The 14,287-nt window shown below is 41.7% G+C and overlaps 1 protein-coding gene across 2 annotated transcripts in view; it reads right to left on the reverse strand.

Annotated features, from left to right (window-relative positions):
- The window catches only part of LOC311020099 (exocyst complex component 3-like protein 2), a 52,935-nt gene that overhangs the window by 26,986 nt on the left and 11,662 nt on the right, over positions 1-14,287 (reverse strand). For both annotated transcript variants that reach the window (XM_084019936.1, XM_084019935.1), the window contains exons 2-3: positions 4,532-5,029; positions 3,611-3,849 (exon numbers count right to left, since the gene is read on the reverse strand). In XM_084019936.1, the coding sequence (XP_083876062.1) occupies positions 3,611-3,849; positions 4,532-5,001 (709 nt within the window). In that variant the 5' untranslated portion in view covers positions 5,002-5,029. The remainder of the gene's footprint in view (positions 1-3,610; positions 3,850-4,531; positions 5,030-14,287) is intronic.

Raw genomic sequence — 14,287 nt, forward strand, 5'->3', positions numbered from 1 at the left:
CTGCAATAGTGCTACGTGACAGAAAACAAAGCTTTTTTCTGGACTTTTGAATAAGAAGCGTTACATGTGATGATTCCTTTAACCCAGACACATAGTGAATGGTAAATGTTATAATCATTTTATCAGAGCTCTCTGGTGGATGAACTCTTACATATCTAAAGTATCTACTTAACTGTTACTGATCAGATCACAGACTATAAGTCTGTGATGACATAAGAGCAGCTAATCATATTGTCCATCTCCGTCCTTTAATCATTAAGAATTCTAAAGTTCCTGAGTAAGTCTGATGGAACTAGTTATATATATAAAATAATATTTTACCTGTTCACCTGTACCACCAGACCAATGGAATGTTTCAATGTGAAAAATGAACCTTTTAAAAGTAGTGATATTCTGTTTAAATAACAAGCACACTGTTCTGTAAAGAGAAACTTCTGGATGTTCAGATGAAGACTTGTTTTCAGATGCTGCAGAACCGCGATTTCAGCACAAAAAGTGTGTGTGTGTGTGTGTGTGTTCTCTGTGTCACTACTAAACAGCAGTAAAGCAGTCAGAGCTGTTTGTACCTGCATCAGTGTTATGTACCGTTTACACAAAGGGACCTGTCTTGTTGGCGTTTGATTGCTTTTCATTGGTTCGTGGGCATCTTGTTACCTCGGCAAAGGGGGTTATGTTGTTGGTTCCTGTTTTTAGTCTATAAGCTATGAAACAAAAATGGACAATTCACGTCGCTCAGCACAAAACCAATTCATTACCAGTCATTAGGAAACTAATATTTGTGTCAGCTGTAAGTTTTTGGTCTGAGATTAAGCTATAAAGTTTCTCCTCAGTCTGAGAGTTAGAGCTGCTAACGGTCCCTACTGAGTCTCATCAAATCAGTGTTTTGTTAAAATATAATGATAATTAACTTCAATATAGGGGATAGGTAAATTGGTGACTCTAAATTGCCCGTAGGTGTGAATGTGAGTGTGAATGGTTGTTTGTCTCTACATGTCGGCCCTGCGATAGACTGGCGTCCTGTCCAGGGTGTACCCTGCCTTCGCCCAATGACAGCTGGGATCGGCTCCAGCCCCCCCGCGACCCTGAATACTGGATACGCGGTAGAAAATGGATGGATGGAACTTCAATATATATTTTGATGGCAGCCAGTGAATAAGGACTAAATCTGCTCAGAAATTAGAAACTACTCTGAAGGAATTATTGAACAACTAACATGCACACCACTTTTTTACCTAAGTTGCATGTACAAAAAATCCCCAACTGCACTACCTGCATACATAAAGTAGGTCATTGCTTCTCTTTGCACCACTTGAAATGACCTCATTTTGACACTGCTGCTGCTGATTGTTGTTTCATGCATTCTGGCTTTTTATGTCAGCATGTCCATCTGAGACCTGAGCTGATAAGCTGCTCTTCACCGAAGGAATGTAGCAGAACATCAAATATCTTCGGCACAAACATCGTTAACGCGTTGTTAACGCTTTATTAACGCGTTAATAAAGCTTTGACAGCCCTAATATATATACATACATATAGTGGCTTAATATATTCGTCATTTAATTGACTAGCCTATCAATAGAAGATTATTTGACAAAATTATAGTTCCAGTGTGAATTTTTCTTTTCTGTGGCTGTGATATATATATACTGTATGTGTTTGTGTGTGTGTGTGTGTGTGTGTGTGTGTGTGTGTGTGTGTGTGTGTTCAGTCAGAGTAGGAGTTATACAAGTGCTTTAACATGTAAACAAGGGTGTGGAGGAATTGACACACACACACACACACACACACTTGAATCATTCTATACTAAATAGCAGAGTAAACAGGGTGCGATAAACAATAGACGCCCTTTGAAAGTTTCCAGTTTCCAGGACCGGCCCAATACTTATGATATCACAAACACACACACACACACACACACACACACACTCATACACACACACACAGAGTCAGAGAGAGAGAGAGAGAGAGAGAGAGAATGAATCATGTTTCCATCACTTTTCGGGACGTTACATTTACTTATATAAATGTGCTGAAGACGAGTCCCCAGAGTGTGATTGTATGAGCGGATTTATGTCCCCACAACATGAGTAATACACGCCGACACACTCACACACACACACACACACACACACACACACACACACACCCACCGTCGCTGTGGAAAGCCAGAGGATTACAGCATCTCAGTGTCACCTTCACTAACGTGTCTGTCTCCAAGTCTGCCTCTGTGCACTGTTCATTGTCACGTCTAAAATAGCTGCAGGCTGTCGGCAGATCTTGATAAGATCAGTCAGGGTGGTATGAAAACAAACTGGACGACGACTTTAACAGACAGACAGACAGACAGACAAACAGACAGACAGAGACAGACCTGTAACTCTGTCAGCTGACCTTCCAACTGAAGCTCACATCAGATTGCCCTTTTGTGTAAAAATCACAAAAATAATTTGCTAAGTTCACTCATCACACATAAGTGAAATAACACCTCGGCCTCACAGCAGTTCATGTAATAGTAACAACATTTAAATCTACTGATTCATTGTCATTGTAAACAACTTTAAAATAATTATAATAATTTTAACTGGAAGTATCATTCATGCTTGCACCACTTTTTCTTCATGCGACAAAACCAACGTTGGGTTTAGGCAACAAAACCCCCCAAGTTGAGGAAAACATCATGGTTTGGCTAAAAACAACTACCTACAGTTCGAGTTAGGTTTAGGAAAACCATCACCAACACATCACTTCATATCAATAATTGACCGTGCGGCATCCAACAACAGCCTCTTTGTAGAAAGTCTGTGTTGTTAGACCGATCCATCTCCCCATCCCCCACTATAAGTAGTCTTTCTCAATATGCATTGTCACTAGCTGTGGACGTTGCATAGTCAGGTGGATGCATTTCATCTCTGTGTTCACCACAAAAAGGAATCCTAATTAACTTTCCATTGACGTTGTGTTGATGCTGAAGGCACATTTATAACACATAATGCATTTATAATGCTTTATAAAAGTTGTTATAAATGTTTATAATTAGGGATACTCCGATCAGCATTTTTGGGGGCCGATCCAATCACCGATCACAGGAATCATAAATCTGCCGATACCGATCACAGAATGGATGGGAGAATAATAATAATAATAATTCTCAATGTCCTGTATTTACAATCTAGCCTTGTGCACCACTTAAAGTGGTAAAACCATTTGTACTAAAATAGTACATTTTGTCCTAATTAGCATATTCATTATTTAGTTATGGACGGAGACCTTTTTATGTGAGGTTACAGTGACCTTTGATGGCCAACATCTAAGCAGTTAATTCTGAGTCTAAGTGGATGTTTGTGCCAAAGTTGAAGACATTCCCTACAGGCATTCCTGAAATATCGTGCTAAGGAGGACGGACGGATGGACAAACAGGAAACATAATACATGTGTCTGGCCAGGACTGTCTTCTTGGAAGGAGCAAAAACAAGGCAATACGGATCAGCAAGACACCATCATCCTCAAAGTTAAACCCTAAACGTTTCCACTGGTAACAGACCAACAACAAGCTATTATTGTCACTGCTGACATAGAAGACTTGTGCCTCCTCATTGGTGACGTTTCTTACCTGACAATGGCTCTCTGGGTTTGACCTCTTCCGGTGCCTCCTCCTGCACCGGCTGCTCCTCTGGGCCCTGGGATGAGTGGTCATTCATGGACTCCCTTTTCAGCTTCCCCAGACCCACCATCTTCATGAAGGACAGGCGGCGGCTGGTGGAGTCGCACTCGCTCTCCGAGCAGTTCAGCTCGCCGTTGGTGAGAGACTCCTTACGGGAGCCGAGGGTGTCGCGGTATTTCCCAGCAAACCTGGGAGGGACGGGAAGGACGGAACCCTTTCTTCACTCTCTTAATCCCTTATTGGCTTCACATTTAAAATCCAACCATACTTTGTCCCTCTTCAACAAACTTTCTTCACCCTTAACCTTAACGCCCTGCATCCCCCTTCACTCTGAAAGATTGGATCCCTTCTACCTGGATCCCTCTATACCATGACAAACTCCCATCATCCCTCTTCACCTCAAATCCTTGACTTGAAAAATCTATCAAAACATCTATCCCAATTTAGAGCCTTTGCTTGTCCTTCTTTACTTCAACAAATCTTCTGTCAGATTATAATTGAATTGTAAATATTTTGGAGAGGAAAGGCCCTGTTCCTGATGGCACAACACAGCTTCAAGGCAGTTTGTGAAACAGACATTATTAAACAACAGCATTCGCTTTAGGCAACAAAATATCTTAGTTAGGTTTGGGAAAGCCATCACCAATGTGTCACTTTACAAAAACACACATACCCACTATCCATTTTTAGTGGTGGTTACAGTTTTAAACAGAACCAAACAAAAATCGTAAAAACTCACATAGTTAGTTTTAGGCAACAAAGAGGATATCTCTCTTGACCTTTACATACTCTCTTCACTGCATTTTAGCTTTAGGTATTTTCATCCCAAACTCTCCTAATCCTCTTAAAACTGCAATCATCCCACTTTACCTCAACAGACTTCCCTCAGAGCTCCTTCTCCCCCTCTTCTTCTTCTCTGCAGGTGAAGGCGTTCCTTGCAGCGACTCCTGTGGTGAAGGCGTGTCACTTCCTTTGCTCCTCCCCGACAGTCTCAGGTTCTTACCCAGCTTCCCCAGAGTCTTCAGTGGGGACATGAACTTGAACGAGGCCTTCACCGAACCTCCAACTCTGCTTCCCTTCTTCCCCTCGTTGGCCTCATTCTCGTCCTCCTCATCCTCAAATGGGTTGCGGTCCCTCGGCACATCGCCATCGAGCAGCGAGCTGCCGGGGGACCAGTGGTCGCTGTGGCCGCCATTGCCGTGGATGCCATCATCGTCATTGTCGAAGGGGTTGTGATGGCGGGGGGTGATGTTGAGGCTCATCCTGCGTAGGATCAAAGCGTTGTGTAGAGTTGGACCGCCGCCTTTCAGGCGCACTGGGAGGTTTTTGAAGACGGGCATGATGGAGCTGGGGGAGCGGGGGAGGGACCTGGGTAGGAAGTGAGATTAATCAATCAATCAATCAATCAAAGAGCGGAAAACTAACTTAAAAATGTTCCTTAAAAATAAAGCCACTGACAAAATCAGATTTAATTAGATTTAAGTATGCTGCCAATAACTGTGGCAACTGTGCCAATATGTCTGAAGAAGTTATCTGTAAAGTGATTATATCCTCAACAAATATTATAATGTACTGAAGATATAAGTGCCCTGGAAAACACTAGTAAGTGGACCATGATTTAAAGCGATTTTATCTAATTTCTTGCCCCAACAACCAGACCACCAACTCCCATACAAGACTGGTGGACCAACTTATTTTAACATGAATACCGTTTATGAATAAATAGGGGTGTGACGAGATCTCGTACCACGAGATCTCGCGAGATTAAAGTCGACGATATTTCTCGTCGCATTAAAAATCTGTCTCGCGAGATTTGTGAGCTATACATAGCTGAGGTTTTACAGACAGCTGTTACTGACTGGGAGCTTAAAAAACCCAACCACGGCATCGCTTATTGTTACCGACAATGCACGTAATATGGACGTGGCCGTCCGCGACGCGGGATTGAACATCTGTTTTGCGCACACTATAAATCTTGCAACCCAAGCTGGCCTCGGTGTTCCCCGCGTCGCTCATTTACTCGGGCGGGTGAGACATGTGACTGCTTTTTTTCATCGTAGTTCAGCGGCTACCGCGGTGAAAATGTCCAAGCAGAAACGGCTACAATTGCCATCACACAAGTTAATCACGGGCACGTTGGATATGCTGGCTCGTTACCTTGAGTAGCAAGCTGCCATAGCAGCATCACCAGCCCAGAGATGAGACAAAACTCCCGAAGCATTGATACACTTGACAGCTGCGATGTCAGAGATGCTGAAGATGCTGTAGTTGCAGCATGTTGTTCATGATCAGGCTCCGTTTGCACTATTTGCACTCTGTATTGACAAAGTAGAACTTTGATTTGGTTTTGTACATATTTACACTTGGGAAAAATAAATATTTTATTTTATTTTAACTTTTATAAATTTTAGTTTTAGTTTAAATTTGTGAAAGAAGAAGTTTATTAAAAGATCATGCTTACATCATGCATGTAAAGAGTTATAATAAAATATTTTAAAATGCACGTGCAACTATATTTTGTCATTTTAGTTTTCTTAAAATCTCGTCTCGTCTCGTTCTCGTGAACCCAATATCGTGTCTCGTCTCGTCTCGTGAGCGGAGTGTATCGTCACACCCCTATGAATAAACTATTACCTAATAACTGTCTGTTACAATGGCAGTTTATGAATTTACTCCAAATAAGGGAGGGAATAAATAAAATTGATTGATGTATTAATATATAAATTAGTTAATTAATACATTATTCTGTACATGTTTTAATCTGGAAAAAAGTGTGCTTAGGCATTAAAGGGGGAATATGAATAAAAGTAATATGATTTAAAACATTGATTACATTTGTTTATTCATTAAATTTAAAATTCCCTTCTTTTTTGAAGTAGATTTGTTCTTCATTCATCTGATTTCTGTTTTATGAATTTAGTTTTGATAAAGTATTAATTCATTTACCTTTTTTTTTACATTTTCTTAAACGATGAAAGTGATTGCTTTATTCTTTATCATTCTCTAACAGTTTTCTGGTCTTCAAGTATACATGTGTTGTTTTACAGTAAAGCAGTACAGCAGTACTAACAGTACTATAAAGAGTACTTTGCCTGTGAGACCACCCGGTTGTGTTCAGACTTTGAGGAAAGTTGCTGATAAGGCTGATTAGACTCCTCCCTCACGGAGACAGTCAGTTACACTTTATAACAAGTGACGCACGGCCACCATGGCAACACATCCTCCTCATCCTCCTCCTTGTCCTGAAAGACGTCCGGGTCAGTTCAGGATGAGGACTCACAAGATCTCAGATTGACCTCTTCAGTCACAGCATCTTCAGCAGCTTTAGTGATGTGATGTATTTTCATCATTTGATTTGAATTAAATCCTTTAGATGTGATTGGATCGTTCAAAAAGAGTAAAGAGTGTTATTCACCTGTCTCACCTGTATTTGAGATTAATATCAATACTAATCACATTCTCTGTCAAATGGTTGGAAAGTAACAAAGTAGGCTACATTAACTCAAGTGCTGTGTGTGACTTTCTACTTCTACTGCAGTACATCTTACTGTTATTTTACAGACTCAGATTATTGAAATCAGATCAGAGGAGTCACTCTACAATATTTACTGAGATAATAATTTAAGTGAAAAGTGGGGTCATTTTCTCATAGACTTCCATGCAATCAGACTCTATTTGGCCAACAAATAAAATACACGTTTAAGGCACTCTTGGTTTGGCTTCACTTTTCAGAACCGGAGGTTGCCGCCTTTGCCTAACGGTCCCTTTGCCTCACTGCTATGTACTAATATAATTAGCTAACTAGAAACTAGCTAACTTGGCTAACAACCGTACAACTATACTGTGAAAACACGTTCAGGCCCGACTGACGTGTTGTCACCATAAAAAACTAACCACACTATTTTCTTTTGGATTGAACACTGAAAACAGTTCAATGTCACATTTCACTTCATTTCTATGAGTTAGACTGAAGTGAGCAGAAGTCTGTGCATCAGTAAAGCTCAATCACAGATCGAATGTTGAAGGGTCTTGAATACATCGTCTGTGGTAATGGTAATGCTTTCAGGTACATATCCTGGTTCTTGTTGTTGCGTCACCTTTACATGAAAACACCCAAACTGAGCTGTAAAAGTATAGTCAACCTGCATTCACACATAACCACAGTGAATAAAGTTGAACTGCTCTGGAATTCAACACCTGATGTCAAAGCCATGGCAACAGAAAACACACATTTCTGATTGGTTGGCAGACACGGTCAAGGACTTTTGGAACATGTCGCCTCATGGACTCTTTTTAAGGACACATTTGACCTCCTCAAGAACTCTTTTTAAGGACTCATTCGACCTCCTCAAGGACTCTCAATCACAATCAGGGTCTACAGTGTCACCTTCGTTTTAAACGGGCTCAGGGTGTATTAAACCACAGGTGAACGGGTCGACAGATCCGCCCCGTTATAAAGCAGCTGATGTCACACGTTCCCATAGCGATAAATGGTTAAGACATAAAGTCATCGAACATTAACCGATGGCAGAGATTAGAACGCTGTAATGATTAATGGAAAACTTCTTAATGATTAAATAGAAGCCTTCAGCTGCAAATCAGCTCTTTGTTTTGAAAGGTTTGTTTTATCACGTTTTTAATGTGCACACACTGATAAAACATGAAATAATTGCTGGATAGAGTAGCTATAGATAGAGTTACCCATCTTAGAGGATTTATATCAAACTACCTGAGAAAGTAGTGAACAGTCTGACCTGAGTTTATACAGCACTTTTCTTGTCTTCTGACCACTCAAAGCGCTTTAGTCTACATGTCTACATTCACCCTTTCACACACACATTGATGCCCTGATGACAGACGCTGCCATCCTTCTAGTTCAGTATCTTGCCCAAGGGCACTTGGTCATGTGGACTGGAGGAGCCAGGGATCAATCTAAATCTAACTATACAATACTATATAATAGAAAAATGTTACTTAATATAGTATATTTATGTATGTAAAAATATTTTTATAAATCAATCGCCGTGTGTGTGTGTGTGTGTGTGTGTGTGTGTGTGTGTGTGTGTGTGTGTGTGTGTGTGTGTGTGAGACTGGGAGAGGATGTTGTTCATGTTGGTTTTGCAGTCTCACCAGCTCAGGACACACTGCTGCTGCCAAAAATAGACACACACAAACACACACACACACGCACACACACACACACAGACGCGAACACTGAGGAAGCCACACATGCACACAAACATTAGTGAGGGTGAAGTGGGAAGTGATTCAGCGGTGTTGGTTCCATAAATACCCAGCAGCCCCGGCAGTGGGCTCAGGAAACCCACGCGGAGCCCGGCGGCGCTCACACACAACCTGTTTTCTTCAAGAGGGTCGTAGGGCATCACGGAAGCTCCTGGACACAAACAATGGGAGCGGAAAGGACGGCGATAGTGTCACGGACAGAGGCAAGGACTCCTGGGTCTCCCATCGCTCACCGCTGGGTGTGGTCCGGTCAAAACCACCACAAACACCAGAACCAGGGTGGCGGGCCGACCAGGCACCAGATCCTTCCTCTTTAAAAAAAAGGGGTCAGACCTGAAGACTAACTGAAGTCAACAGAGTCTGAACCAGAGGTTTGTGAGGCGCCTCCTCTGGTGACGTGAGGCGACTGTGTGAGGCGACAGGGACAGGTGTGTGCAGGTGTTCTCACAACAACAGGAAGCCAGTTATTGTAGTCGGTCAGCAGAGAGATCATAAAACACGAAACACTTCTCTGACTCATAACTTCAACAAACGCACGATACACACGTCTACTCTTCCCAAGGATTTCGTTCCACCCCTGCCTGAGCGGGAACAAACATCCATAAATCCTCTTATGCTTTGCTGTAACCAAAGTTGTTGCTCATCTGACAATATCCAGGTTGAGTGTTCACACCAGTCTCAAACTCAAATGGTCTCAGGGCCGCTGATGGTCTTGTCATCTCACAGGAGTTCCATGTCAACATTGTCCTCTCCTTCTACTTCTCATCCTGCTCTCCTTGTTTAGACCAGTAATGGCATTTGACATTGTATTCCTTTAGAACCGCCACTTTTTCCTGACATGTCAGTGCAACTCCGTCTTTCTGTTCCCAGTCCACCTTTCTTTTCTGCTGAAAAACGACATGTTTGCTGTTTGTGGCAGAACGCGACAGCCCAGCACACTTTATGGAAAAACGCTGCTGTCAAGGCTGGACATGCGCAGCACCATGACCTCTGACCTCTGCCATTGTATTGCGTAATACTTTTTATTTACTTTTTTAAACAAATGTAATTGGGTTTTTATTACAAGGGGTAGTTTAAATTGATATGAAACAAGTAAAATAATAAAATAACTTTATAAACGTAATATTTTTGACATCAGGGGGGATGGGCCGGATGGAGAGGGGGGGTTGACTGGATGTGGCCCGTGGACCACCAGTTTGAGACCGCTGGTGTAGATCAAGCATTAAGTTGAATTGATTGAAGTGTTGAGTTTTTACACTTAAAGATGGCCGCCGCTCTGCTCACCCTGCTACGTTGATCTGAATGAGAATGTCACTTCTACTCCTATTTCATTTCCTTGCATTTCCAAACAAACAACAAAGAATATGATGATGTTGCTCCATCAGTATATTTGTGATCACTGAGGTTCTGGATGTTGAGACAGTTGGCCCAAGTCATAAAACATAGACTAGTCATGAATAGTAGCCGTAACATTATGTCGGTGTTGTGATCGTAGCCACATGGGGACACGGAGACTGGTAGAGACTGGTGGAGACTGGTGAAGACTGGTGAAGACTGGTGGGGACTGGTGGGGACTGGTCAGTGGGGAATGGTGAAGACTGGTGGGGACTGGTCTGGTGGGGACTGGTGAAGACTGGCGAAGACTGGTGGAGACTGGTAGAGACTGGTGGGAACTGGTGAAGACTGGCGAAGACTGGTGGAGACTGGTAGAGACTGGTGGGAACTGGTGAAGACTGGCGAAGACTGGTGGAGACTGGTAGAGACTGGTGGGAACTGGTGAAGACTGGCGAAGACTGGTGGGGACTGGTGGAGACTGGTCTGGTGGGGACTGGTGGAGACTGTTAGAGACTGGTGGGGACTGGTGAAGACTGGTGGGGACTGGTCTGGTGGGGACTGGTGAAGACTGGCGAAGACTGGTGGAGACTGTTAGAGACTGGTGGGGACTGGTGGAGACTGGTCTGGTGGGGACTGGTGAAGACTGGTAGAGACTGGTGGGGACTGGTGGACCGCCGGACGTTACTGCCTTGTTTTGACGTCCTGTTTTTTCTTCTTTCTTTTGTTTGTTAACCAACATGTTTCATAAACAACGGGAAACGTAATTGAGAGTGAAGTGTAGTTGTGAAAGTCATATTGCAGGAAACGGGGTTGCATTATCTTCACAAGCACTTCACATGACTTTGGGCCATTTGGATCAAATGTTCTGCTCTAAACATGAATATAAACCAACAGAAGCGATTCAGAGGTTGTAGGTTTGAGTCCGACCAGACTGGTGCGTCAATTAAGAGTTCATCTAAACTGACTTTAGTCGTTTCCCAACACCATTAAACATTTAGCTCATCTTTTACACAAAAATGTAAAATATTGAATGGCTCCAGTATCTCATCTGTTCTCTAGATACACCCAGCTTCTTGTCAAAACAACAGTTTGAAATGAAAAAAAAAAATACAAACATTTTATCAAAGTATTAAAGAATCCACCGCACAATCGTCATGGCAACTCACCGCAGGGACACTGCATTGAGTTTATATGTAAACTGACTGTTTACATATAAATAACAAACAAAACAAACAACACCGATGGGGCACTTAAATGTCACGTGAAGGTGAAGAGGTCTGCAACCTTTCAAAACGTCACAAACAGGAAACCAGGAGGAGAAGCAGATATCCAATCAGACAGAGGCGTGGACCTCGGCCTTGACCTTCAGTGTGTGTGTGTTTCGTGACTAATGGCTGTATGGATAATCAGCTGATGTATGTGAGCTGAAGGAAACAGTGGGAACAGTCAGTACATTCAAAATAAAAACAGGAATGTCATTAAATAAAAATGACTTCCTGCTCAAACTTTATCTTTATTCCTGTTTTTAACTTGAAATCCTGTCCTGTTTCTTTATTTCATTAAACTGTATGACAACAGGATTAACTTCAGACAAGAGCTGACGTCTGCTTAAACAAACATTATTATGTCTCTAAAATGTAGAATCTCGATACTTGTGCATAACTTGTATATTTCCTTTTCATATCACTTTCTACCTTAAAATCACTTATCTGAAAGCTTTGTTTACGTTACTTTTAATTAAAAAATAATATTTTTACTGTGTGGTACTAGTACCTTCACTGTATCATAGTCATTTTACAGCCTGGTATTAGGACTTTTAGTGTAACAGAGTATTTTTACTGTGTGATATTAGAACTTTAACTGTAACAGAGTATTTTTTGCATTGAGAAACGTAAGTTACTGCCTTTCTGTCTTACATTTGTGTGATAGTTCTCTCTAGTTTGCTGGATGCAGTTGAACTTCTGCCACTTCTGTTCTGTTTTATTCCCAGAAGCTAAACCCAGAAAGGTGAGCCGACGTGACCAGGTTAAAAATCAATGGTCTACACACACATAGCTTAATACCAATGCAGGTAATTTGTTTCACTTGATTTAGCAGAATTAGAATTAACATTAAATAACTTTTTACTTTATTTAGTGAAGCTATAAAAATGTTATTTATTCCACTTAAATGACACTTGAGGCAAAGAGAAGGAGACACATGAGTGAAAAGAAAGTCAGGTGATTCCCCTAAGCCAATAGATTCTTATGAATCATCAGTATATTCTGCTAACTGGATTTCTAGTCTTGCATTTCTATTTACTCAAACAAGTGCAAATTCAACTGTATTTTGTGAGCTCAAAACAAGTCTTAGAAAGATGTTTCTATCAACAGGAAACAGAACAGCTGTGGAATCAGGAGATTCTGCAGATGAGCCAGTGGAGTGGAAGTCGAGGCTTGACGGGAGGAGTGACTGGTCCAACGCTGCAATGTTAGCCTCATTCAGGGAGGTGGCAAGCTACGTATGCATGGTATTATATTGCTGTTGTTATTTGTGTCATTTTTAAAATGCGGTGTGTTTTGAGTGTTGTCTTAATACCACACATCGTGTCTGTTCATTTACAAGGTGACCCTACTCTGGTGAATAAAATGCTTCTATAGTTAAACGTGCCTCACCTTTTACTGCAGTTAAGTATCTGAATATTTCCTGTACCTCATGTAGCTCAGGCTAAAGCTAACTAGCCTAGCAGGGTTTTGACTCAATTCAATTCAACACACAGACACAAACACACACACACACACACACACACACACACACACGCACACACACAGATGGTCTGTGTTGTGTTCACTGTCTGTCAGGAGATGTGGACTTTAGCTGTAATGATAAGTCGGTGAGACGCTTTGATGTAACAACGTCAGTGTGGCTGCAGATTCACCCGTCAGCTGAGTTGGCCACAAACAGATCAAAAAGATCCAGAAACACTACAGTCCTACAATTCCCATAATGCAACTGGAGATTGTCTTTCATCAGAGAATCCCGGCCTGCTAAACAGACATGTTTTTTTTTGCAAAATTCAGCTCTTGAGTGTTAGTTTGGCACGCACATTCAGGGATGATCAAATGTAACGACTCCAACTTTTCTTTTAGCAAATATGATATAATAAGACATAAGGCATAAAAAGACTGGAATCAGGGGGAAACAGCTAGCATGTCTAAAGCTCAGAAACACAACACACCTCTGAAGCTCACTCACACAATTAAACGGATCTGGGACTATTTCTTGGTCCACTGTGAATGGTCACACTGAACCCTGTATCCGTCCGCCCAGTACGTTGGTGTGTTTTCCCAAAATGTTGAAACTTTAAACAACATATTTTGTGTGAAGAAGCGAAAGGCAGAAGAAGAAAATCTGTCACGTCCCATATCACACAAGATGATTCTGCAGACGAACACTACGGATCTCTACAATTGCCATGTTGCAAAATAAAAGCACAAGAAACAAAGAAACGCTTATCACGTTATGACACTGACCATAAAGTCCCAATATCAGACTGTGTTTCTAGTGAACAGTAGACGACTGTCGAGAGCCGAGCTGCTCTGATAAAAAAGAACTGTAATGGCTCCAAAGTCCCATCAACCACCTCTCTGGCGTCTCCTGGAGCTGATCCATGGTGATTGATTGTCTGTTCCACATCAACGACATCTATGAAACTCAAGTGTTTGTAAAAAACGTGTCTAACACTATAATCCGCATTACAATGTATTAATGACAAATCTCTCCATCATGCCGAGAACTTTTATCATCAGGAAAATAAACAGTTTCACCATAACCCAATCAGAAACACCCCACATTTGTTTTCAGCTGAAAACCAGTAAGTAGTGTTGTTGATTTATTCAGGTCCAAATCTTGACATTTTAGTGCACATAAATAGAATGTTACAAATCTGCCCTACTGGTTGAAACTATTGACGGTGATTGTTGCTATTACTGATCTGGAGCCAGGTGCAAGTACATGGATTCCGCTTTAGTCGAAAACTGTCGCCAACAAACCTGCGAGTCCCTTGTG

Source organism: Eutrigla gurnardus (genome assembly GCF_963514095.1).
Source record: "Eutrigla gurnardus genome assembly, chromosome: 10".
NCBI classification, from domain to species: domain Eukaryota; kingdom Metazoa; phylum Chordata; class Actinopteri; order Perciformes; family Triglidae; genus Eutrigla; species Eutrigla gurnardus.